The 26,732-nt window shown below is 34.9% G+C and overlaps 5 protein-coding genes across 6 annotated transcripts; 2 read left to right on the top strand and 3 right to left on the bottom strand.

Moving 5' to 3' along the window:
- Positions 1-1,845: 1,845 nt before the first annotated feature.
- On the top strand, positions 1,846-3,772 carry LOC105975723 (glycosyltransferase-like protein). The gene is made up of 3 exons (XM_088821651.1): positions 1,846-2,088; positions 2,852-3,055; positions 3,168-3,772. Exons 2-3 carry the CDS (start codon positions 2,975-2,977, stop codon positions 3,684-3,686), a joined length of 600 nt encoding a protein of 199 aa, XP_088677777.1. The 5' UTR covers positions 1,846-2,088; positions 2,852-2,974; the 3' UTR covers positions 3,687-3,772.
- Positions 3,773-8,830: 5,058 nt separating this feature from the next.
- Positions 8,831-11,973, bottom strand: LOC105973415 (Phototropic-responsive NPH3 family protein). Its single transcript, XM_012998437.2, has 5 exons — positions 11,326-11,973; positions 11,120-11,189; positions 10,326-10,919; positions 9,687-10,220; positions 8,831-9,602 (listed from the first exon to the last, which is right to left on the bottom strand). Exons 1-5 carry the CDS (start codon positions 11,421-11,423, stop codon positions 9,051-9,053), a joined length of 1,848 nt encoding a protein of 615 aa, XP_012853891.2. The 5' UTR covers positions 11,424-11,973; the 3' UTR covers positions 8,831-9,050.
- Positions 11,974-16,362: 4,389 nt separating this feature from the next.
- On the top strand, positions 16,363-20,400 carry LOC105973395 (Ribonuclease III family protein). Its single transcript, XM_012998419.2, has 5 exons — positions 16,363-17,293; positions 18,003-18,207; positions 18,353-18,553; positions 18,635-18,721; positions 19,874-20,400. The coding sequence occupies exons 1-5, from the start codon at positions 16,512-16,514 to the stop codon at positions 20,195-20,197; spliced, it is 1,599 nt and encodes a 532-aa protein (XP_012853873.2). The 5' UTR covers positions 16,363-16,511; the 3' UTR covers positions 20,198-20,400.
- A 3-nt stretch (positions 20,401-20,403) lies between these two features.
- LOC105973406 (uncharacterized) lies at positions 20,404-23,294 on the bottom strand. 2 transcript variants are annotated; one of them, XM_088821650.1, is made up of 7 exons: positions 23,133-23,294; positions 22,213-22,431; positions 21,815-21,908; positions 21,466-21,626; positions 21,079-21,106; positions 20,852-20,960; positions 20,404-20,692 (listed from the first exon to the last, which is right to left on the bottom strand). In XM_088821650.1, exons 2-7 carry the CDS (start codon positions 22,417-22,419, stop codon positions 20,611-20,613), a joined length of 681 nt encoding a protein of 226 aa, XP_088677776.1. In that variant the 5' UTR covers positions 22,420-22,431; positions 23,133-23,294; the 3' UTR covers positions 20,404-20,610. The 2 variants fall into 2 exon arrangements, with proteins under 2 accessions (XP_088677776.1, XP_088677775.1); XM_088821649.1 differs by having other exon boundaries at positions 22,213-22,424; positions 23,142-23,279.
- Positions 23,295-23,721: 427 nt separating this feature from the next.
- On the bottom strand, positions 23,722-25,556 carry LOC105973386 (uncharacterized protein At2g23090). The gene is made up of 3 exons (XM_012998410.2): positions 25,345-25,556; positions 25,213-25,253; positions 23,722-24,077 (listed from the first exon to the last, which is right to left on the bottom strand). The coding sequence occupies exons 1-3, from the start codon at positions 25,418-25,420 to the stop codon at positions 23,958-23,960; spliced, it is 237 nt and encodes a 78-aa protein (XP_012853864.1). The 5' UTR covers positions 25,421-25,556; the 3' UTR covers positions 23,722-23,957.
- Positions 25,557-26,732: the final 1,176 nt, after the last annotated feature.

Below are 26,732 nucleotides of genomic sequence, written 5' to 3'. Positions count from 1 at the left end.
CAGTTAAATAGCTGCCGTAGACAGTAATTTAGCAGCCAAGACAGTAAAATTAATTTAAATATATATTTTAAAGAAAAAAAAAAAAGTCAACGCCGGAGACCCGGCGGTCAACGGCCATTGACCGGCCGGAAAATTTTTTCAGGAAAACAAAATTCAATAAAAAAAAAAAAAAAAAAAGTCAACGCCGGAATCATGCCGGAAAAAAAAATATTTCAGAAAAAAAATTATTTTCAGAAAAAAAAAGTTTTGGGGGTTAATGTGATATATTTGTTAAAATCCGGGGTCAATGTGTAATATTAAGGAAGTTAGAGCATAATCGGTGGAATTGATAAGAATTAGGGTTAAAATTGGGGTCAAAATTGAAATTAGGGTTAAAATTGGTTAATTGATGAAATTGGGCTAAATTGGGGAGTAAATCATGAAATTGGAGTTGAATTGGGTTTCAATGAATTAGGGGTAATTTTGGTATATAATAAAGAAGTTTCCTTATTTGCAAATAAGTTTGAATGGGGTGGATTTATTTGGAAGACAAAAAAGTTGGATGTCCCTATTTTAATTAAGTGCCCTTGTCATGGGCTTTTTTGTGATTACCCCTACTTTTAATAAATTTTTAGGCATGTTTATTGTGAGAATATGATGGTTGGAAAAAGTTAGTAGGTATGTTGAGATTTTTTTTCAATATACTCATAAATAATTAAATAGTACTATTTGCAACTTACATAATCGCATAAATATATTCAGATGAGTAAATAATTCATAAAAAATACTATTTGCACCTTTTTTATGTGCATGATTTAATCAATAGTATCTATGCCTACAGATCGACTAAATTTAAGCAAGATCAACACAGATGGGGCACCCAATTGGATTTAAAACCATTTATTTTATTTTGCAAAGATTTCATTAAAACTTAAATTATGTATGTATATATATATATATATATATATATATATATCAATGAAAATAAAACCTTATATTTCATAATAAAATCTTGAAACAAATTAATCAAATAATTATAATTTAAAAATCATATGGAAAAAAATCCCAAAACATTAATACAATTCAAAATTTCAAAAATTAAGATCCTATTAAAATTTTCCACTTTGGACTCTCCCAAACATACAAAACCTAGGTACCCACCCCCCACCCCCACCCCCCACCCCACGCCACCTCCCCTACCCCAACTTAAGGTACGGTCAAGATCCAATGGTCGGCGTGCCAGGTGGTGCCACCGTAGTGGGTGTCTTCCTTGTATTTTATATATGGCTATACTATACATACAACTTTAACATGTATAATTATAAGCATATAATAACTACTACGTTACTCTACCTTAGAATATATATATATATTATACATATACATCGTAATCTGATATTAAGACAAGTTTGATTAATAAATAATTATATATATATATATATATATATATACATGCACAGTACTATAGAATTCTTGGGTGCATGTGGTTCAGTTTGGCATGTCTATGCTGTTATTTTCATCATTTGTCCCAAAGCAGAGGGACCCTTTTGATCCACACCTATTAAAAAAATCAATCAATTAAAAATTAATAACAAATCTATAGAATTAAATAATCAGATTTTTTTTATGAAATTAATTAATATATTATTATTATTATTATTAATGTACTATGATTTAAATATATATTTGCAGTGCTGGAAATGTCTGGGAGGGGGGCATGCATCTCTTTCACAAAGCTAGAAATAATATATATATATATATATATATATATATATATATATATATATATATATATATATATATATATATATATATATAATTGGGTAAGGCAGTGGGATTTGTTTGGCATGCCCCCCTCATCATTTCATTCTTTCCCACAAACCCCCATAAGCAGCAGCAAACAATTGCTTTGATTTCTGTGTGTGTGTAAATATACTCAGATTCTTTTTTCTGTTTTTCTTATTACATCATCATCCTCATATATTACACACACACACACACACATATATATATATATATACAGTGGCAGTATATAATGCCAAAAGGGATCATCAAAGCTAAGGGAAAAAAGCTGTTGAAGTTTGTGAAGTCATGATATTAGTCTTTGAGGTAAGAAATTATATTACAGTTTTTCCTTAAAAAACCAGATTAAATAATTTATTGATCAAATTGTTGATGTATTCTTATCTCTCTCTCTCTTTTTTTTTTTGATTTTTTTAATTTAATTTAAAGAACTGATCCTTGATGAGTGTTCTCAAAATTAAATTTTAGATATATTTACTCATAACCCTAAAAAAAATTAAACTATGATTACATACTCATTTTCTACGTGAAATTAAATAAATATACAAGGAAAAAAAAAAAGAAAAACCCAGATATATTTTATTAAAAAAAAATATTTTATTTATTTAATTTGTTTGAACTAGATATATATGATCTGAATTGAGTTACATGTTTGGTCTGAATAATGTGTGGATATATACAGTCCAGAAACTAATGGAAATATCTAAGTCAACAATTAATCAGTACTTTCTACACTCACTGTGCTTTTGAAAGCGATGCCAATTGGCCATGCTCTCCTAGATATTTTCTTCCTCTGCAAATTAAATAATTACACCATGGCCCAAATTATTATGTGATCACAAAATTACACCCACAATAAAATTAATATATAAGAAAAACAAAAAAATAAATAAAAAGATGAGTTTTCACATCCATGGGTTCATTGCCATGATACTTTCAGTCTTTCACGCTACCTAGTCTTTAATATATATGTGTGGTACTATCTAACTTTTTTTTTTTTTTTTTTTTTTTTTTTTTTTTATGTTGACGATATTTCTTTTAATTATTTCCTGCCATTTTCCTCGTACAGGTGGTTATAATTACTACGAATCCTTACACATAACAACAATACTTACAATCACACCACATATATATATTTATATATATATATTTATTTATATATATCTGCAAAATTAAAATTTAAAGTATAAAAATGGAGAAGCTTCTTAATCACTACGATAAGGAGTGCATGAAGATGGCTATGTTAAAGCACGAGGAAACATTTCGAGACCAGGTAATAAAATTAACCTTTTTTAATTTTTTTTAAATATATATAATTAATTATATTATTAATTGACATATATATATATTTTTTTCAAATTTTCCTGATCTGGAAATTGACACAGGTTTACGAGCTCCACCGCCTGTATCAAATACAGAAGTTGCTAATGAAAGAAATCGCCAAAAGCCCGACGAATTACAGAGGCGCGTCGTCGTCGCGCAAATTAGTCCAGCCCGAATTGCAGCAGTTTAATGTTCTGGAATCCGGCGGCACGGTGGCCGCCGCCGGCGCCAAATGCAGAGTCGTTATTACTGAAATCGACGGACACGATCATCTGATGAATAGCGATCTTGAGCTGACCTTGGGCCCGAAAAATTATTACAAGAAGAAGGTCGTTAGCAAAGCCTGCGAGCATGCAACTGACCAATCAGATTCCGGGCCGAGCTTTTCTTCTTCCTCCACAGGATCGTGCCACGTGGCCATGGGACGAAGAAACACGAGAAGATCAGATCACTACGAGTTGCAGAAGAAATTGCCAGGCCCGGAAATTATGCCAAGTAATAATAATAATAGTAATAATCAAGATAGATTAAATAGCAGCCCGCCTTGGATTTTCCAGGCCTTGAGCCTCAACATGACTTGATACATATTTAATTAATTATCTTAATTCTCTGATTAATCTGTGTGATTAACTTTGTTGATTAATGTATGTGATTTTTATTCTTAGAATTTATTTTTTCATGCATTTCACATATCGTCAACAAATTCAGGCCGTGTCGGATTATCTATATCGAGAATGAAGTTGGATTAGGCGACGAGAGACGTAAGATGTTCGGTTTCATAGATTAGATCTTGTATGTATACTTTGTTAAGTTTTAGTGCAATATGAGATTTGTCTATTAAACTTCTCATTTAATAAAATTAAGAGATAATTTTAGGTATACATTGTTTTTTTTTTTTCTTTTTTTAATCACCCCTTACAAATTAAAAAAGAAATTACAGGAGGACTCCTCCTGTACTAATTTAATGAAATAGTCATTTTGTAATTGCAAAAAGCTTTAATTCTTCCTGTAGTTTTGAATAAGTACGAATCTAGCGTGTCAGTCGAACGTCTTATTAGCCACTAATATTTAGTCATTGTAACTTAACAGAGGAAATCGAACGAGACGATGATTTTCTAATCGGGTTTTATGCTATAATCTAATTAATTATATCCATATTTTTTTTTTTTGGTTTTTAATTTTGGTGTGGTTGTTGAATTTGCAAAGAAACATGTGGTGGTCGGGTTCGGGTTGAGATTGTGTGGATATGGGCCAAGAAAAATATCTTCGGGCCGGGGAATCACGAGAATAGAGCATATTATATTGACCCACATGACTCACATGCAGATAAGACTTCAAATCATGACAGTTAATTTAATGTGTCCTTTTGTTACATCAAACCTTTGTTGTGTTTACAGATCACCAAATCTAACAAACACACATTTAAATTCTTTATGACTTCACACCTACTTTTCTGAAACCAAACTTCACTTTGATTCAATATTACATCACAATCTACTCAATTGTGTTTCGTTTGGTTGCCAGGATAAGATCAGTCAAAATAATTTAATACAAATCCAATATTTACGGGTCGACCATATAAGTTATTAAAGATTATCAAACAAAATCCATTTATTTAGTTAATCAAGACTAATCTCTCCAACCAAATGAAGTCTTAATTAGTTAGTTAGAAACGTGGCAAACATATATATATATATTCATTATATTTTAGATTTTTAATTTGTCAACATAAACATAGGAAAATTAATCTCTACTTATTTTGTCTTTACCAAAAAATAAATAAAAAACTCTATATATATGATGAACATCAATGCTAAATTGTTAACCCCATATTAGTCTTTTCAGGTCGTTGGATCCAGCATAGATATATATAGCACGCATGAATAAAATGTGTTCACAGGTGGGAGCTACGCCACGTGTCGGGCCGAATTTAGTGGTGCAAGAGATATATGTATATGTACTTATTAAAATCTTGAATTCAAACATCGATCGAAATGATTGATTCTAGCTAGTGTAAGATTCGTCAGCAACAAAGGTTAGGTAAAGGTTTTCATATTATTATTGCATAAATTAGGAACACTATACTGATCCTCGTATTTGCGTAATTACACAATTAGTACGATCCGAATTATCATAAATGGACTGGATTATGAAAAAGAATGAAGTGAATGGGCCAAGATGAGCATAACGGACCAGGAGGCCCAACAAGTATCCAAGATAGAAATGGGTCAAAGGCGACGTGTCTCGTAGCTCGTTACCTTGTTGCTCGCATAGTAAAGGAGGTTATACCCCAAAGTACATACGAAGAGGATGAATCAACTGAGACGAGCGATGAGCTGGTTGAGAGACGTTATAGGAAGAAGGTATGGGAAATATTTTCTATAAATAGACTCGCAAAGTTGTAATCGTACGTGCATGACAAGTAAATATGTAGCGTAAATCTAGGACAAATCAAGAGATCTAAAAATAAGAGATGTGTATCTTTTGATCCTTAACCTAAAGATACGGGACGATTAGGGTTACATTTTGAACACACAATAACTCTAAATGATGCGCAACTCTTTTCTTTGAGTCGTCACTCCCTCCCTCTTTACAACTTTCCGATCTCTAGTTGTTTTCGCCAGCCCTAATTTCCGGTGTTTGACTGAATTTTCGACGGTTTAGAAAGACGTGTTTGAAAAGGATTCTTGAAGGTGCAGATGTTGCACGCTCAACCTTTATAATTTGAAGAAACTAAATCCACATTAATGCTTACTAAATATTACTATTTTTTTTTTCAATAAAATCATTTCTTTAGGAAAAAGCTATATATTACCTAAAGGGAATATGAAAGCCATTGTCTAGGTGTGTGTTTAGGAGGGCCATTGATTGTACTTGTGGACACTTTTTGATGATGATGATCAAAGCTTTTAAGTACTCCACTAATTGCTACTTAATCAAAATTAAGTTGGTTTTATAAAAAAAAAAATCAAATAAATTTGTTCTCCTTTGATTAAAGGGCAAATGCCAAAAAGGCCCATCACATGGGACTTAAATGCATTATAGTCCACAAAAAAAACAGTCTCTCAATTAACCCCATCCCCATGTCTTTAGTCTAAAATACCCTCAATAATATAATTCTTATCAATTCCACCCATTATGCTCTAACTTCTTTAATATTAAACATTGACCCCGGATTTAAACAAATATATCACATTAACCCCCAATTTTTTTTTTCAGAAAATAATTTTTTTTCTGAACTGTTTTTTTTCCGGCCAGATTCCGGCGTTGACTTTTTTTTTTTTTTTTTTTTTTTTTGAAATTTTTTTTCCTGATTTTTTTTATCCGGCCGGTCAACCACCGTTGACCGCCGGTCTCCGGCGTTGACTTTTTTTTTTTTTTTTTTGAATTGTTTTTTCTTAGAAAAAAAAATATTTTAATTAATATTACTGTCTTGACTACTAAATTACTGTCTCAGACAGTAATATTACTGTTTGGGACAGTAATATTATGAATATTATTTTTCCGAACAGTAATATTATTAATATTATTGTCTAAGACAGTTAAATTACTGTTGGAGACAGTAATTTAACATCCAAGACAGTAATATTAATTAAAATAATTTTTTTTTAAGGAAAAAAATTTAAAAAAAAAAAAAGTCAATTAACAGTTAAGTTACTGTCTCCGACAGTTAAATAACTGCTGGAGACAGTAATTTAGCAACGAATACAGTAATATTAATTATAAATATTTTTTTTAAGAATAAAAAAGTCAATTAACAGTTAAATTACTGTCTCCGACAGTTAAATAACTGCTGGAGACAGTAATTTAGCAACGAATACAGTAATATTAATTAAAAATAGTTTTTTTAAGAATAAAAAAGCCAATTTACAGTTAAATTACTGTCTCCGACAGTTAAATAACTGTTGGAGACAGTAATTTAGCAACGAATACAGTAATATTAATTAAAATATTTTTGAAGAAAAAAAAATAAAAAAAAAACAGTCAATTAACAGTTAAATTACTGTCTCCGACAGTTAAATAGCTGCCGGAGACAGTAATTTAGCAGCCAAGACAGTAAAATTAATTAAAATATTTGTTTTAAGAAAAAAAAAAAAAAAAAGTCAACGCCGGAGACCCGGCGGTCAACGGCCGTTGACCGGCCGGAAAAAAAATTCAGGAAAACAAAATTCAAAAAAAAAAAAAAAAAATCAACGCCGGAATCTGGCCGGAAAAAAAATATTTCAGAAAAAAAATTATTTTCAGAAAAAAAAAAGTTTTGGGGGTTAATGTGATATATTTGTTAAAATCCGGGGTCAATGTGTAATATTAGGGAAGTTAGAGCATAATTGGTGGAATTGATAAGAATTAGGGTTAAAATTGGGTCAAAATTGAAATTAGGGTTAAAATTGGTTAATTGATGAAATTGGGTTAAATTGGGGTGTAAATCATGAAATTGGAATTAAATTGAGTTTCAATGAATTGGGGGTAATTTTGGTATATATAAAAGGATTTTCCTTATTTGCAAATAAGTTTGAATGGGGTGGATTTAATTGGAAGACAAAAAAGTTGGATGTCCCTATTTTAATTAAGTGCCCCTGTCATGGGTTTTTTTGTGATTACCCCTTGATTAAATAAGTATTAGGTAAGAGCCAAATACATATCATCCCATAAAAGGGCCAAACACCCTTTTTCCAGTTATTGTTTTCTTAAAATTAAGCGCCAACCCACATGCGGTAAAGTATATTTTATTGGTATATTGTCTTAATGTGTTTTCATTTGTCTGCCACCAAGTTGACATTAGATTCCCATTTCCTAATTAAAACAAGGGCTTCTTCCCTCTTACAATTATGTACATGAATCAATCCTTATCTGGAACACATCTGTTATTTACTTAAATATATATTATTTTTTGCAATAATATCGTAAATTACGGCCACCCCTGATATAAGTTTAAATTACGAAAATATCTCTTATTGGTTAATTACAAGCACTCATCAACTATAAATTTTTTTACTCGGCTATCTTTATGGTGTTAAATTTAACATATCTTTTAGATTCCGTGGAGTGTTTTTTAGTTTGTACTCATTTTGTGCAAAAATACAGTTTCTGATGCATTATAATCTTGAAATTTACAAGTCAAGAGACATATCGATAATCATCTTGTTTCAAAATGTAGAGCTCGAATGCGGTACAAACTGAATAATATTCCACATAATCTAGAAAATTCCACTAATTTTGACACCGTCATAGTAGACGTGTAAAAAAATTCATAGTTTGAGCCTTGAGGGGAGGCGATTGTGATTACTCAAAAAATGAGGGTTTTTTTTTTATATATATATATTTTAACCTTACATCAGTGGGTTACCGTAATTTACCCTAATTTTAAACCTTCTAATGGGCCTTAGTCCTAAATTATAAAATTTGGGCCAAAGTACAAATCAAAGAAAGGCAAAGCCCATAGTTGCCAACGCGGAAACTAAAGTTAGTCGTGGGCTATAGCCCATTGTTAATTTGATCTACAACTATAACTACTGTTTAATCGGCATAATTAAAATTTAAATGTACACATTTTCTTCAATCATTTCCAATTTCAAGAGTTTTCTATGCTTTTCGATGATTTTAACATCAAAGAATTTAATAAATATAAAATTAAAAAAAATAATTTGAAAATTATCAAACGCATTTTTTTTAAAAAAAACAAACAAATAAAAATAAAATAAAAAATACAAGCAGTCGAATCTCAAATCTCAATTTCATGATTGACCAAACAAATACATATGCACTTGCACTATGATTTATTTACACACACACACACACACACAAGCAGAGAAAAGACACCAAAATTCAAAATTCAGGCCCTCTTCCCTACCTCAACATACAATGCTATATATAACAAACATCCCACATTTCTGCATCAGTACTAACACAAAAATCATATCCCAAAAAAAAAGAAATACAATTTATCATGATATCGAGTGCCGCCTATCTTTGGCCGGTTTAGTTCTACCTCGGGAACCTTGAGCCGATAAACCATCGGCCCTAATAAACCTCCCGAGTTTCTTCGACACGGAGCTTATGAATGATTTCTTCGGAAGAGGAGGCAGAGGAGGTTTATCGGCGGACCCCGGCCGAGACACTGTCGTGGCCGGTGAGGGGCTACCGAAAGCAGCGGGCGACGGCTTTTCAATTTCATTGAGCCTCATTTTCATCTTCACGAGCTCAAGTTTCAGGTCCTGGTTTTCCTTCCGTAGAGACGAGACCTCGTCGGTTACAATGTGAACGTCGCCCGAGTAGGGCCTCGGTTTGGCCGGAATAGCAGAGGTGTCGTTGAGGCTGCTGCTTCCGTCCACGGCTTCCCTGAGCCGCTGCTGCTCGTAGTAGAGTACTTGGACCACCGTCTGAACAGGCAGCCTGTCGTTTTGAGCTGCGTGGGCGCATGCCTCGCGGGACAGCTTCTGACAGTCCATCACACTGCATACCTTCTTTCTCTCCATGTCGCTCAATGCTGGATGAGCCTGTTGATACAAAGTGTTTACAAGTTTGTTTGGTTCATTCATTTAATATGAAATTATATTTAAATGCATCCACAACACACAAACCTTCAAATAAATATCAATCGCTCTATACATTCCATCTTCAGTCATTCTGTACTGCTCAGGCGTGAGCTCAGCAATACTGATGAACTTGGAAACTGACAGGTTCCGATCCGAAGCGATTTCTGCGATGAAATTCTCCATTAATTTGGCCACTTTTTCTACCTCAATCGCAGAAGGAGAAACGTGGTCATGGTCATCTGCATTGTACCCCACATCCACTTCAAAATCCAAAAAGTTAGTCATAATCCTCTGCACGGTCTCCACATCGAAGAGCGTCTCGCCGGTGTACGAATAAGAAGGAATTAACAGATCGTCGAGCACGGCCTGCCCTAACTGCAGGGCCATCCTCCTCTCCAGATCGAGCCTGCAGGCAACCGTCGTCTCTAGGTATATCGCGGCCCTGAGAAGCATCGACAGGAAACTAACTGACATTGTGTTCTTCTCTCTCGGAAGAAGGCTAACTATCGTTTCCAAAACTACCCTTTTCTCGTGCTCTTGTCTTGGATCGATCTTCTTCCTCCCTTTCCCAAACGCGTCCTATAACGAGTAAAATCATAAAACTTTCGTTTGATCCTAGGATTGAAATAAATCAATAATTTAAAATGTGAGAGAGAGAGAGAGAGACTAAGTATAAGGCCTCACCAAACCTCGAAGAGACTTTTGCGCATAGAGCATTAGTATCGGACCAAGAGCATATTGCTTGAACCCTCTAGCCATCATTGCAATCAACACCCTTTGAAAGAGATCAATTCGTAAAACGGTCAAATCTTCAGCCCACCAATCAACTACGGGCTTCGAGTCATTCGGGCCTGTCCCACCGGCCCGCACCGGCGCAGCAAATTGGCTGTCTTTGCACGCGACGAGTGCTATCGCATCGATGCAACGGCTCACCAATTTTACTTTCTCCGCAATGGGAAGAAGATTCTCGGCAGAGTGCAGGATTGATACCGCTCCGGCGAGGCTCTTTAACGCCACCTCGTTTACGTAGGACTCGGTTCTTCCTACTAGATTCCCAACGGAATATTCCTCCGTCATTTCAAGATACTCGGCGGCACACCGGAGGGTCGCTATGTTCTCGGTGGTTATTTCAAAGTTTATTCCGTAACAGAAATTCGCCGCCAGCTCGAACCCCTCTGGCCCACCGGGGAAGTCGGGGATTTCGACTACGGCGAGATCCGCGTCGGTGGATTCCGTGACTAACTTCCGAATGTATCCACATTTCGAAACTAACGGAAACTGTTGCAATTTTTTTTTTTTTTGCAAAACAACATTTTATAGTTTATTATATATTCACTTCATATATACATATATATAGATATATATATTCATGAAGTCATCCTTGATTCCATATTGAATAAATCACAATTTATTAACATTCTTCTGCACTAATTAAGATACAAAAGACATATTACACATAAGTTTTTAATATTAATTACCTTGTGCAAAGAAAATGAAGTACCTCCAGCATTAACAGTTACATCACTAGGGATTTCCTGAGAGAAGATCCTGTTCAATCAAACACACAAAACATATTACAAAAAGAAAAAGAAAATTAAAACCTCCAATTATTTTCCAGAATTTATAAATAATAATCAAATAAATAAATAATTAGATTTATAAAAAAAAAAAAAAAAAAAAAAACCATTCGCTAGTTCTCTTCATGGCAGTAGAAAGGAGCTCTTTTTTCTTGTCAGACATATTTGAAGATGGTGCCTTCAGCTCCGGGTCAAGATCCACCATATCTCTACTATTATTTAAAGGGCCCTTTACCTCATTTATTACCAATCAAGAAAAAGGTGGGAAAAAAAGAAAAAAAAAGAATATTCTTACAGGGTTAAAATTTCTATCTTGAATATAGACAAGAAAATTAGATTATGGTCACCCTGTACTTGAATAAAAAGGACTAAACAAAGTGTGTAATAATTCTTCAATATAGATCTATCATCTGCCCTTTACATAATTGAGACTCCATTTAAACAAACAAGTAGCTGTATTTTTTGGATAATATTTTTGAGAAATAAAATGGGAGGGAAAAATAGATTTGGTTCAGAGTGTGTGGTGTGAGGCACACATGATAGAGTGGCGCCAAACTAACAAAGTTCTCTATGTGCGTGTGTTAGTGTGTGAGAGAGAGAAAAAAAAAATAAAGAGATTAATTATCATCCACAAAGTGCCAATCCAAGATTTTAATTTTTTTATTTCAAAAAATACCAGATTTTCATATTATTAATGGCCAAGAACGAGGATTAAGAGATATAAATCGGGTTATTAGTCTTAATTTTATTTTGACGAGGGAACGACAGCCACTCGAAGTGTAATGAATAAAACCGGGTCGATTATGGAGAAAAAGATGGATTTGAGTCCAACTTTTGTTCACATGCATTAATAAGGTTAGTGTCCCACTCATAATTCAATGTCCCCATGAATATATGCCTGGTTTGAAGTAGAATTATTTCTTGCAAGAGTTGTTTGCATACCATATTCATTTTCTGTTGATTCTTCCATCAAACTTATCTAGGAATGGCAATGAGTCGGTTATAGGGTGGGTTTACATAACCACGAGACCTGACCCGCGAAGAATATATAAAGCTCAGGCCCAACCCAATTCATTTTAGCTTAGACCCGGCCTCGCCCCAACTCATACCCGAATAATATTTTTTCACTTTCATAATATTTTTGCTTGTATATTTTAATAAAAAAAGTCTCAAATTAAAATGCAATATTTAAAAAAAAAGTTAGTACAAGTGATATAAATTGAATAAGAAATTATATACATAATTAATTGTACTTAACTTCTATAATAAAAAAAAAAATCAAAAGGCAAGACGACTAGCGGTAGTCGACAAGTTTGATAGATATTACCTACCAGAAACAAGATTCAGAAAAATAAAAAGGTGAAAAACTGGTAGACACGATGAAAGTTAGAAGTTTGATGAATGAAATCACAAATTAATTTGTATATATAGAATAACTATTAAATATAGTATATTTATCTGCGTCGGTCCCAATAAGACCCGTAACCCGACCCAGAACCATCAAGTTATAGAAACTTAAATCCATTATCTGACCTAGAACCATTTAGCTTACTCAGACCCGTCCGAAACGGGTCAGTTCCGGATCTAAAACCCTGCAAACCCTATCCATTGCCATCCCTAAACTTATGCATATGACCGTTCGTTCTAAAACAAATTTGACGATAGAAAATGTACATATCCTAATTAAATCGAAGAGTTATATTTCATTCACGACACTCAAACGCTCACGCGATGTCATTCATCACTTCTTAACGGTTAAAAATGTAGTGAAAGCAACACATTAATAAATATGCTTTCATTTTCACCGAGGGAAGGGGTCCTCCACAACATATCATCAGTTCACATCAACCCTAAACGGCCCCCTCCTCCCATTTTTTTTTAATTATTAATTAAAAAACTAATCTTGTTATGTAATTGCCTTCGACTTTCGATCACGAACAAGTTCCCCTTCCACACACACACACACACACACCCCCAAAAAAAAAAAAGATGATTAATCTTCATATATACCAAAAATTGCATACCCAACATGTTGATTTGGTTGATCATTCTTGGAAAATTATTCATGCTTATCTATATAGTTTCATTGGTCCATTTCTGCATTTCTTTGTCCCTACTGATGATCTTAATAAATTTTTATTTAATGGGGTTGCCAAAATACTATTTATTGATTGATTGGTGATGATTCAATAGATATAGTATATTTTTTTAATTAATTATTGTACCTAACATTAGCAAGGAAATCGACGAACGATTGGCTGTCAATACGACGTACAACTATATTAATTAGGGTAGGGGGTTCCTAAAGAACAACAATTGTAGCAGAAATGTGACTCACAATTTAGGGAGGATATGAAAATAAGGCTATTATTATTAAAATAAAATAAAATAAAAGGCAGACAATGAAGAGGAAAAATACAATATCATGTGAGTCGATTATTAATATGATTTGATCGTATGCGTTTGCTTTATTTTTTATATCTACTTGCATGGCAAGTGCAATTGCCATTGTCTACATGTTGAACCAAAGGTTTTGGCACGTTCAAGGAGAAGATTAATGGCTTCCGTTAAGTTGTAATTGCACAATCGAACAAAAAATAATTTATTTATGTTTAGACACTCAAAATCAGCGAAACTATGCTGCAAAATTTTAGACCAAACAGTCAAAAACTCTTCGCACCAAACGCCTCTTACCAAAAATCCTAGCTCGCCAACCACCCACCAAGGTTCTGCGCCGGCAACGAAAAATATTACATAAAGAAATCTGACAATCAAATTGAACAAAATTGTCATCTAAAGATAGATCTTGACGAGATGAATCACAACGGTTGGGTATCCCTTCAAATTCCGGCAGTCGGAAATAAATAACTCCTTCGAGAAGATCCATCGTCGTTGAAATACGCGTAGACAGTAAAACAATTGCAGAAACAAATCCTGAGCTTCAAGCTTTATGAAATTATAACCAAAAGAAAGAGTTTGACGAGTGGAATCCAGCTGTGTTAAACCATCAAATTCCGACCACCAGAGGGAGAGTTATAACTTCGAGAAAGAACATCGTCGTTTGAAAACCTATGCAACGAAAAATCCGATCTGAGTGGAAGAGAAAGAGAGAGAAGATAGCGGTTTGAATAAGGGTGTAATATATCATATTCATTAATCACACCAAAGATTTGTAATTTCAAACTTCAATTGTTTTCACTATTCAGTAGGGCTGGAAAATAATTACCACCTACCAAATATAACGGTATACCTATCAAATTATAATACCGAAAAATTACCAAAACTTCGGTTACCATTACATTTGATACGGTATTGGTACGTACTGTACCACTATTATAGGGTACGATAGCGGTATTGTATTTTTAATAGAACGGAAATATCATACCATACCGCGCATTTGAATTTTATAATTTAGCTAATATATATTATTTTATATTGGTTAATAATTAAAAAACATTAAAACTACTACATAAAATAAATAAGGCAAAACTTAAAAAGTTAAGTTCCTAAAAAAAGTTTTACAAGACAACATTTAATTTTAGTGCAACAAAAAAAATGTTCTTCTCATTTAATTTTCACTAAATAGTGAGGTTGGAAGTTACAATTGAAAAGAAAATTTATGACTCTATTAACTCTATTTTGCAAAGTGTGGCTAAATAAATGAAGTTGAAATTTGATAAATATTGGGAGAGGCCGGTATGAAAAAATGCAATCGTATACATAACCATTGTTATTGGTTAAAGCGTATGTTTTTATAAGGATCGTCTTATTATAATTTATATCATTCAAAGGACAACAATTTAAAATTAATGGTAGAATGCCAGTATCGATATACCGCACCGAAAGTAACAGTATACCGAACAACGGTATACCGCAACTGTTGGGACGGTGATAGTATCGAATTTTCTAATACTATATGATTCGGTAGGTACACGGTATTGATCAAAATATCCAGCAACCGTACCGGAATCTACGGCTTCTTCTTCGAGCCTACACCCGGTGATAAACATCGGGCGGGTCTTCTCCTGCCACGTGTTCTTTTTTGTATTTTATAATATATTCACCGCTAGGGTTTACCTTTAGGAGTTTTAGAAAAATAAAAGAAAAACGACATATGGCAGCAGGAGACTCACCGGGTATAAGGTCGAAGAAGCCACAATAACCACCCCTACTCTTCGAGTGTCAAATAGATATGATCCGGGCATAATGTAACTGGGCCCACTAAGAGAGGATCTGAAATGAGTTGGGCCTCCTCTCTAACAAAAGGCCCATTTAAATCAAACAAACTCAATCCAGTTGACCTCAATTCGTTGTTATAACAAATCAAATTAAAATACAAATTTTAATTTAATAAGAAAATCAACTTAATTAAAATAAAATTAATAAAATGTTTAAAGAAACTAAATTTATCAAAAAAATGTTCGACGATTTTAGTTTGAATAGCCCTCACTTTGTATATGTGTCCAAACACTTCATAAACATAAAGGGCAAATTGTAGTTTTGGTCCTCTATATTGCTCTATTTAAGAATTTAGTCATCTAACTTGTTATGTTTCAGTTTTACATACAATAACTTTGCAAATATAGTATTTTTAGTCCTTATTTTGCATGATTTTTAATTTTATGACTCAACAAATAAACTTGATGCATTTTACATTTTTACTTATATGCACGCTTGGAAATTTATAAATTCGAACATCTAATTTACCATTTGAAGAACTTTAATCATGTGAGACGACTCATCTATAAATAAAATCAGAGGAGCATTTATAATTTTGAAGTGTCCACATAAATAAATGTCTACGAGTTTGTTAGGTACATCATTGAAAGACGGCTAGTAATTCAATGTTCGAGTGAAATAGGACTGAAAATACTATATTTGCAAAGTTATTGCATGTAAAACTGAAACACGACAAGTTAGAGGACTAAATTCTTAAAGAGACCAACATATAGGACCCAAAACTACAGTTTTCCCTAAACATAAACATGTCTAAATATGTAATTCAACGAATTCAGGAAAGTAATTTATCCCACCTTAGACTTTTAAAAGCGTGTTGATTTTGGAAACCCGCTTTTAAGGAAACGAAAAATCTGCAACAAATCTTTGTTTTCTAAATTCCAATTTTGCCCCCTTATCCACCCCCAAAAATTCTACAGCAAAAAAAACCCTGCAAAAACCTCTTCATCAATGGCGCCTCGTTCCACAACAATTTCGCTCTAGAAAATCCTCCTCCAGCAACCTTATCTCCATAAAAAACCACCTCAACGACGCCGTTTTACAATCTCGGTTTCCAATGGAGCTGTATTCCTCATTCAAATCACACCCAAAACCAGACCTATCATTCACCACCTCACTCTCGCCATTCCCATTTCAAAGCCACCTCAAATTCCCCAAAACCCCATCAAATTTCTTCACCGTTTCATCAGTCGCCGCCGCCGCCGACCCAAAAGATCTCCCCCAAAACAGCCCGCAGCGGCTCCTCAAAGAGTTAGCCGAGCGGAAAAAAGTAGTTTCCCCAAAGCGAAAGCCACCCCCGAAGAGATTCATACTCAAACCCCCACTCGACGACGCTAAACTCGCCAAGAGATTCCTCAACAGCCCGCAATTATCGCTGAAATCATTCCCTCTACTGAGTTCCTGCCTCCCTTCAACCCGCTTAAACAATGCCGACAAAACATGGATGGACGAGTACTTGCTCGAAGCGAAACAGGCGTTAGGGTACCCGTTGGAACCCTCCGATAACTACGGCGACGACAATCCGGCGAAGCAATTCGACACGCTGCTGTATATGGCATTTCAGCACCCTCACTGTGAGAGGACTAATGCTAGGCACGTGAGGTCGGCGCATTCGAGGCTGAGTTTCTTGGGTGAGTTTGTGTTGGAAATGGCGCTCTGCGAGTTTTTCTTGCAGAGGTATCCGAGGGAATCGCCGGGACCCATGAGGGAGAGGGTTTATGCTTTGATTGGGAAGAGGTATTTGCCCAAGTGGATTAAAGCTGCTAGCTTGCAGAATTTGATTTTCCAGTTTGATGATATGGATAAGCTGCAAAGGAAGGATCGCGAGCCCCCCGTGAAGTATGTTTTTCGTCCCGTTTTGTTTTCTTGTTTTTTTTTTTCGAGGGTTGGTTTGCTTCACATTGCTTATATTTCATTTTTTGCCGGATTGACTACTGAAAATGGAGTATTTTGGTCCTCTGTGAATTTCGAGATTCGGATCGGTAAACAAATGCGAATCAAACTAAGTTTTAGAATGTAGTTTGATATTGGCCTTTGTTTGAGTGATATAGTTGATAGTTATCACAACCTTCGGTTTTCGGAAATTGAGCTGAACTAAATGTGATTGCTAATGTGTGAAACCGTAATTGTACACATCTCTATGATAAATAGCCCTATGCAATTTAAAATTCACGTTAGCTACACACGTCTTCTTCTTGGCCGTGAATTAAATTTCCATCAACTTCTTATGCCATGAAACAAATGTACAAATAACGAACCGTAAAGAGAAAAAGGTAGAGCTGGGAGATTTTAATATATGATTTTCAAGAATGAAGCATGCTCGGGTATCATAACTCGATTGTTAAAAGTTTAGAAACATCGCATTATTCTATTCGCCATCCAATTGTCTATTTTTTGTACTTTAAGCTATGATATTCCATATATACATACGAGTTTTCTTTGTAATGACAAGCATTATATGTATTTATCAATACGCGTAAGCAATAGGCTATATGCTGTTTATGATACAAAAGGATTGACCAATGGTAGTGATATGTAATTGTGGCAGGTCTGTGTTCTGGGCTTTATTTGGGGCAATATATCTGTGCTTTGGCATGCCGGAAGTGTATCGTGTTCTTTTCGAAGTGTTTGGAATGGATCTGGAGGCTGAAGATTGTCAACCTAAACTAAGGAGACAGCTCGAAGATGTTGACTATGTCTCCGTTGAGTTCGATACCCGAAAACTCGGCTGGCAGGATGTCGCTGCTTATAAGGCAAATCACTAAATTCCCTTTTTTTTTTTTTTACGTTTTTCCGTTAAATGTTCGATTAGAAAATATTACGTACTTAATATTTTCGTTGATAAGGTTTTTGTTGAAGTGTTGTTAATGATGCATAATTGCATTTGATATTCGACAGCCACCGGAAGATGCTCTATTTGCTCAGCCTAGGCTTTTCAGAGCATGTGTGCCACCTGGCATGCATAGATTCCGTGGGAATATTTGGGATTACGATAGCAGACCTCAAGTCATGAAAACCCTAGGGTACCCTTTGCCTATGGTGGATAGAATTCCTGAGATTACCGAAGCAAGAAATATCGAGCTTGGATTAGGATTGCAGGTATATTTTTCCTATCCGCATACTGTGTTATATGTACATTTTTTATTTCTTCTAACAACCGATACTTGAAATGCAATACAGCTTGCTTTCATGCACCCGTCCATGTACAAGTTTGAACATCCGCGGTTTTGCTTTGAGCGTCTGGAATATGTTGGTCAAAAGATCCAGGTACACTTTGCATATAGGCTTTCTCAAATATTCTTTTATATATATATGCTACAATTGTAGATGTTACATTTTACTTAGGGGCCTCGTTTGGCTACCGCTGTTAAGTCCTATTGACTGTATAGTAGGATTTATTGACATGTTTGGTTGACAAGATTCCAGTTAACTGAAGTCCGCTAAAAAAATTTAAGCCCGCAATCAACTGTTACTATCCAATAAAATTAGTACCCCCAGCGATTAATTAATTTTTCAGGTAGTCGCCAAATAGGAATAGACAATTTTGTCGAGTAAACTGCAAAAACTACCCCTGTGTAATCTCAAAATAGCAAAAACCCCCCTGTGATAAATAAACTAGCAAAAACCTCCCCTGTAAAATTATTTAAATAGCAAAAACCCCCCTATGGAACTATTTGAGGGTTGACTTGATATAAAAAGACACAAATACCCCTGGAGTCTTGCAATTAATAAATTCTTATATTTTATAAATATTTTAATTATTTTATTTAAAAAATAATCAATTTAGTTGTTTACTATTTTTTTTCATTTCTAAACAAACAAATTAAAAAGAATAAATATACATATAATATGTATATATATAAATACATTTTGAGGGACAATTTTGTCATTTCAAGTCTAAAAAATCAGCTAGGGGGGATTCTGCCTTTGACTAAATTTCACAGGGGGGTTTTTGCTAGTTTATTTATCACAGGGGGGTTTTCGCTATTTCGAGATAACACAGGGGTAGTATTTGCAGTTTACTCCAATTTTGTCCATGAAAATTAGGATAAGATTACTGTTAAATTAGGGCTATTATTGAGAAGTCATATATGATACCAAATTTTAACAATTTTATTACTAGATCTAATACAAGTAACGAAACATGTTAGTACTAACTAACTAATTGTTCAGTCTAGTTTATTCCAATCTAATCCAAGATAGGTACCAAACGAGGCCTTCGGAGTTTGTTTTATATTATGAATCTATCTATGTATGTAGATAATTCATGTCTATTTTAGGTTATAGTAGATTTGTGTCCATCTCGGGGAAGAATATCTTTCCTACACAAGAGCGGGCTCGTTCAATAATGTAATAACTATATCGAGAAAAAATTGAAATTTCAGATAAATTAAACTAGGTTTCCCTAATCTTGGACAGGATCTTGTAATGGCTGAGAGGTTGCTTATGAAGCATCTAGATGCTCCCGGAAGATGGTTACAGGAAAAACACCGTCGTATTCTAATGAACAAGTTCTGCGGCAAGTACTTGAGGGAGAATTATCTACACCGATTCATTATCTACAGTGAAGAGGTACAAGATTCTTACGAGCATAATCGAAGGTTGAGAAATCCAGCCACCACATCAGTTCAACAAGCTATACACGGGCTTTCTTACGCTGTTTATGGCAAGCCCGATGTTAGGAGACTCATGTTCGAGGTTTTCGATTTCGAGCAGATCCAGCCCAAGACAGTTACTAGATGAATAAGATTTAACCTAATCCCATGATACACTATAATTTCAAAATATATTCATAGACCAAGTATGATAATGATGATGAGAAGCAGCAGAAGAAGATCATGTGTACAGAGTTGCATTTTTTTGATATTGTTATAAAGGATTATAATTTTGTATTAACTATTCAGAGATTGTTGTTTTAGATAAATAAAAAAGAAAACAAAAATAAATGCTTGTGGTAATGCAAATCTCATAACAGTTCATGTAGGAAACAAATGAGCTCTGTTATATATACAGACAAGACAACCTATTTTCTTGCACAATTTCTAGGGTATTGAGAAACACTATTTACAGGCTCAAACTATTTAAACAAATCACTGTTTTTTTTTTTGGGTTCTGAAATTCAACCACCAGCTCCTTCTTGAGTCACTGGTGAAGCTTCACAATAGCTTGGAAATAACACGGCACGAAGTCCAGAATGCTACAGCGGCAGCATTACAGAGGGCCGGGTTTTGATATATTCTGCTCAAAACGGTATAAAAAAAAATACAGTTATCAAGAAAGGAAATTCCGTTATTGAAATGATAGCAAACTAATTACATGTTTTAAGACACTGTAAGAAAGTGGAAAACAAATGTCCGAAATTGACAAATGTTGTAATATGTTATAAGTGTAGCTCACCCGATGGCAGTAGCTCCCCAAGATGCAACATTGTAGATTACTTTGCTTCCGTCCCAAGCCTTCCGAAGCTTACCCTTCCTCTTCTTTACAGAGAATGTCTTGCTTAGAGCTGTAACAAAGTTTACACAAGTTTTACTTTATTCAGCTTTTAATAATATAATGAAAACTCATGAAACATGTAAAAGAAGTCGTTGGGAAGAAAAAGGAAAGAAATTAGTTGAACCCACCTTCTTGAAGCTGGTTCGGAGCCAAATCCTGCAAAAACAGAGCAACAAACATCTCAAGGGAGGCCGGGAAAAAAAAATGGAAACGAAGAAGGCAACTATGAAAAATTCAGCAAGTCATGAGAATCTAAGAAGTTAATCGAGGCAAACATGAAAGTGTTTTATGCTGCACCAAATTCAGATATCAAGTGGAATACAAGATTTCAAGGGCCCCTTTAATATTTAGAACTCAAATAATATAATATGAATTATAAAAAAAAGTAAGAAAAATGGAGAAGATGGAACTTGAAGGTTCTGAATACACAAGAAGGCTGTCACCTTGAGGCATAATAATCTTGAAAAATATTAAAAAATCGAGGGCAAGTTGAAACAAAGAAAATTATCGATTACCTTAGTTTGTTCAAGGGACAAAAGATATGCAGCCATGAAGGATGCTATACCTTCCATTATATCTTCTCGTCTAACTAAAACATAATCTTCGGTTTCAAAGTCAACATTTTCACCTCCCCAAATATCGTTTTTGCTAACCATATCCCACGAACCGCCTTCCTCTGCATCACAGGGAAGTAAAAAGCAAATATGAAGTTATAATAATAGTACTCGATAAGGAATAAAAAAAACTATAATGGAAGAAACTAACATATTAAAGAAACATAGTTCGACTTGCATGTCTTTTTTCTTTTATATAGAAGAGGCACATAATTATAGGTTCTTAAGTTGGTATAACTGGAAGTCGTACCGGCCATGTTTTTCTGTAAAAGTAACGCCTGAGCGTCTTCTATTTTCTTGATGAATCCGGGACATTCAAAGCTTGATTTCAAGAGATCACAAAGCTGCAACCGAAAAAGAATTAAAGATTTAAACAATTTAGAATTATCTTTCAAGTGCTCGATATTTTAAGAGATCGTAACTGCAAAAGTATAGCTCGAGCAAGCTAGATAGGGCATTCAGAAAACAAAAACAGCACAATTGATGTAATATGTTGATTAGCCACATTCTTGACAACAAACACCAAAGCATAAATTGGAATGAAAACGGAAGTAAATCGTCTGCTCCATGAATAATTAAGCCAATATTTTAGGCTTGTGAAAAATAAAATGAAAAGTAACAGAAACTGATAAGTGAATTTTTTTTTACCTCAGCTGTGCCAGTGTGGCAGTTGGAAGAAGCAGAAGTGCCAGTAGAATCTTCCGGAAGATCAAGTTCACCAGCAACATCATCGTCACTTTCAGAAGCACCATGTTGTTGGAGGGCCAGCTGGCATTGCTGGAGCATCGCCTCTAAGGCTCTCCTGTTTATACGTATCTCGTCATTCTGAGGGCACCTCAGCTCTGCCAACTCCATTACTCCTAATAACTGTATTCCACAAATTGTCCATAAAATTAGCTAACGTACAAAAATTCAGCAAAAATTGCAGCAAAAAGAGGCGACCCAATTGGATATTTGATTAACTTCCACCGAGAGAAGCATCAAACGAGCATTACGGAACAACAACTCTGTCATGGTTTTAATAACAAAATTGATAAATTGAAATTGGTATATGCAAAATCACTCAAAACTGCATATGACAGAGGCAATCCTTGTTGGTCAACCTATTAACTCCAAAAGGATTTTTAGACTCTGTCATCAACGGTCAGGATTTGATTGATTGAGCCCAATAAGAAAATACATGAGGAAGAAACTGCACTGCGCATACCAAAGTGGAGTTTGTACTATGAAATTAATGCAATTTGAAGTTAACCTAATTTCTGCATGATCTTCAATTTTCATTCAAACCAACTATACACTATACAGTGTTCCAGTCATCAGTAATAGTTGGAGGCTGAATCAGTAAATCAGAATTAGGGCTAATTGATTAAATCCACACACACACGCAGAAAAGGAAAAGACACGACACTTGATAAAATCCGGTGATTTTTTTGTGAGAAAGAAACAATTTTGTTAAAATCACATGAGAGAGAGAGAGAGAGAGAGAGAGAGAGAGAGAGAGAGAGAGAGAGAGAGAGAGAGAGAGAGAGAGAGAGAGAGAGAGAGAGAGAGAGAGAGAGATTCTAAACATGAATTACCGGCAAAACAGCGAAGAATCGACGGGGAATATCTTCAATAAATTGAATTTAGTGGGAAGAAAAGAGGGGCCGCGCTTATGAAAATTCCCCCAAATTTGCTGCAAATTGCCGACAGCTGACGTGTGGAAGAAAGAATCCTCCTCTCCTGCTTATAAGCAAAAATATATAATTAATAAATAAATAAAACTGAAATATATAGTTACGTACGCTCAAATAGTGTGCGCCAAGAAGGGCAGGTAAATTCGCCGGTACAACACTACTCTATATTCAATTTTAATGTTTTGGCTTTGGGTAAATTACGAATACACCCCTGAGATAAATTCAAATTATGCCTGTTATCGGAATTAATTAGTTACATTTACCCCTCAAATAATCGGTCCGGTAAAATAACATAACCGTAAAAATGTCTTGATTGCCCAAAGAGTAAAGTTATTGATATTTAAATTACGAAAATCCCCCCTAAACTATATCCGGTAGAGATGGAGTGGTGGCGGTGGTGGTGGCGTTTCTGATAGAGATGGCTTAGTGGTGGTGGTGGTGGTGGTGGTGGGCGGATTACTAAGAAAAAAGTCATGGAACGTTTATGAATACACAATTTTCATTATTCAATCTTACATTGGCAATCAAACAAGGCTTTAAGATAACATACAAATCTACTAAAGAAACACACAAATCCTACTAAAGAAGCACAACAAATACAAGCACCATTCCACAATACTCATCTTAACTTAATTAAACCATTATTAAATACATTAGTTGTAAACATCAGATGCTTGTTTTTCGGCAGGAATTTTACGACACTCGTCCGAATAAAAATCATTTCTGGAGATGAGGGAAACAGGCAAACACGTCGGCTTTCGGATGCTTTGCTTCGGCATGCTCCCTGCACTTCACCTCGGATGTCGTGCACATAAACGTCTGCATACACACCTTGCACTGCATCCACCATCCCAAATATTAATCAATTAAACTGTTAATCTGTTACTAATTGAAAAAATAAAAATCTCCAACTAATATCTTTTTTTTATCCATAGAAGTTTTTCTAATATTATACGGCAAGAATCAGAACCCATCGCCAAACGACAGGTAAATTTTTCAAATGTATTTAAATACGGTATGTATCGACTATCGAGTCCAAGACAACTCAGAGCTTCACGCCACATCTTCCTTCTTTTTTATAGATAAAATTAGCCACCGTAAGAGGCCTATTTGCCATGCATGGCTAATCCCGGTAAAACCTTAATAAAATCAATCTCAATTTAGGGCTAACGCAATTTTTCAACAAAAACAAACGAGTTTGAGTATGCTATTAGAATATCAAAAGGTAACTAAGTAGCATCACTAGTTTCTGCAATGATCGATTGGTAAAAGCAGTCTTAACGAAGGAAGAAGCATCCAAAGTACCCTACTTTCGATAAAATTATATTTTCTGGTTTCAAATTGCAGCTGTAAGGAAAGATATTTAGGAAAACGAAAAAAACGAAAGAGCAGACTACAAATTGTCAACCGTTGCTTGACTTAGAAGTGATGGAACAAAAATATACCCCTGAGCCTAACTGTTAAGACTCATTAGACATATTCTTCGTAAAAAGAACTTAAATTATCGTCAAATGGTTATTAGTTCAATTGGATAATGGTCGGTACTCAACCATCACCACCGCCCAAAAATATAATATTCGCAATAATAAATAAATAAAATGAAATTAGTCTACATCTGTAATTATTTACGAGTGAATATATGCACGAACGCATCAGTCTCCCCTGTATTCAATACAAACCTAAACCTGACTCTTGTGCAACTCAAAAGGACAAAGATCGAATCTTTACGGGTGCTTAGGGCACGAAACTTTTACGGCTTCTTGATGAAAAAAAATGGCAATCGAAACTAAAATCTAATTTTATTTTAATTTTTTACATATATTTACATCATACCCTAAAACTCATCAAACTCTGCCTCAAAAAAATCGTTTTAAATAAATTAATTAATTAACTTCAAATTAAACTACAAACTTAGATAATCATAGCTCGCTTCGATCCTTTCACAATTTCAATAATTAAAAAAAATGGATACCTGAATTGTCATGGCTTTTTTGTTGGTATCAAGCTGGCTTCCTGCACCGATCGGAAAATTAAGAAAAAAAAAATTAAAAAATAAAAATAAAAATTAAGCACAAACAAAGAAATCGAAGAACAGAAAATGAACCTTTGCCAGCTGCTTTGGATTTCTCCAAATTCTTCTCACGCGCCATCTTCGCTTTTTGAGCATTACCACCACCCATTATTTTATTTTATTTAATTTTAATTTTCCTGTAACTCCGTTGGATGATCGGAAAATGTGAAGATTGTGGAACCCTAGAAATTAACTCTTCTTTTTTCCCTTTGAGAGCGGAGGAGAGGGCGCCTATGAACAGCAGCAATTCGTCTAAGGTTAATATTGGGAATGTATATATAGATGTTCGAAAGATGGGTTCTCTTTATAATTATTCTTAGTTTCGTATTTATTTTTGTTGGCCCCTTAGGTTTGAGTTTATATGACTTTGACTACACATTTTAGTGTAATTAGTGGAATGGTCCTCCTTTTTCGGTGAATTTGATATGTATGATTTATTGAGCTAATAGCACAGACCCCCCGTGTTATTTCTAATTGGCATAAAAGACCTCATGATAAAATAATTAGCAAAGACCCCCTTACGTTTGGCTTTATATAGCACACCACCCCTTTTTATCAGATTTAATTGTTGACTTGAATGAAATTACAAAATTAACCTTGATTTAAAAACACAATAACCGAAAATCCAATTGAAAAATTTGTGAAAAAAAAATAAAAAAAAAATAGAGAAGTCTTCTTCTCTTCCCCGTTGACCCACTCCCACCCCAAAATAATTCTTCTTCAACAACCATCAAATAAGCCATTTTTACTGTTCCCCTTCTTCCTTCAATCTTCCACCACCATACCCAACCGCCATTACCTCCACCCGCCGCCGCCCCATACTCTGCCGGTGTTAGCCGTCACCACCATACCCAACCGCCATTACCTCCATCCGCCGCTGCCCCCGCCCCATACTCTGGCTCCATACGCTGCCCCCGTCACGACCATACCCATCCGCCGCCGCCGCCCCATACTCAACATGCTCTTGCCCCTTCTTCGTCGACGGAACTGTGGATATGTCGCCGGTTGAAATGGTCGGAGTTTCTCCGGAGAGATGGAACAGAGGAAAGGAGACCGCTTACCTTCCCCTTTGGCATTTGTCAGATTTGGGAGTGGGGAGTTCTGGTGAGGTACCTTCCAAACATTTTGCCGGAAAAAAAATATATTTGCAAAGGAGGGAACCATCAGGAAGCATCGTGTGTGTGTTTTGCGTGAAAATTGTGGAAAGTTTGATTGGGGAGGAGATAATTTGGAGAGAGGGCGTTTTAGAAATTGTCAAGGACTGAATTGAAAATTCTTAAAGCTTCAATTTGGGGATATGAAAATTTTGAGGCTAATATGTAATTTTCTACTTTTTATTTAAAGGGTATTTATATCTTTTCAGGTCAAAATATGCATCCCAGCCGCACAATGAGCGCGTGCAGAACACGATAAGATGTTAG

This window comes from Erythranthe guttata, chromosome 8 (genome assembly GCF_056151865.1).
Source record: "Erythranthe guttata isolate IM_541 chromosome 8, IM_541, whole genome shotgun sequence".
Taxonomy (NCBI): Eukaryota; Viridiplantae; Streptophyta; class Magnoliopsida; order Lamiales; family Phrymaceae; genus Erythranthe; species Erythranthe guttata.
Note: the sequence above shows the minus strand (reverse complement) of the source record. Positions and strands in the feature narration are given on the sequence as shown.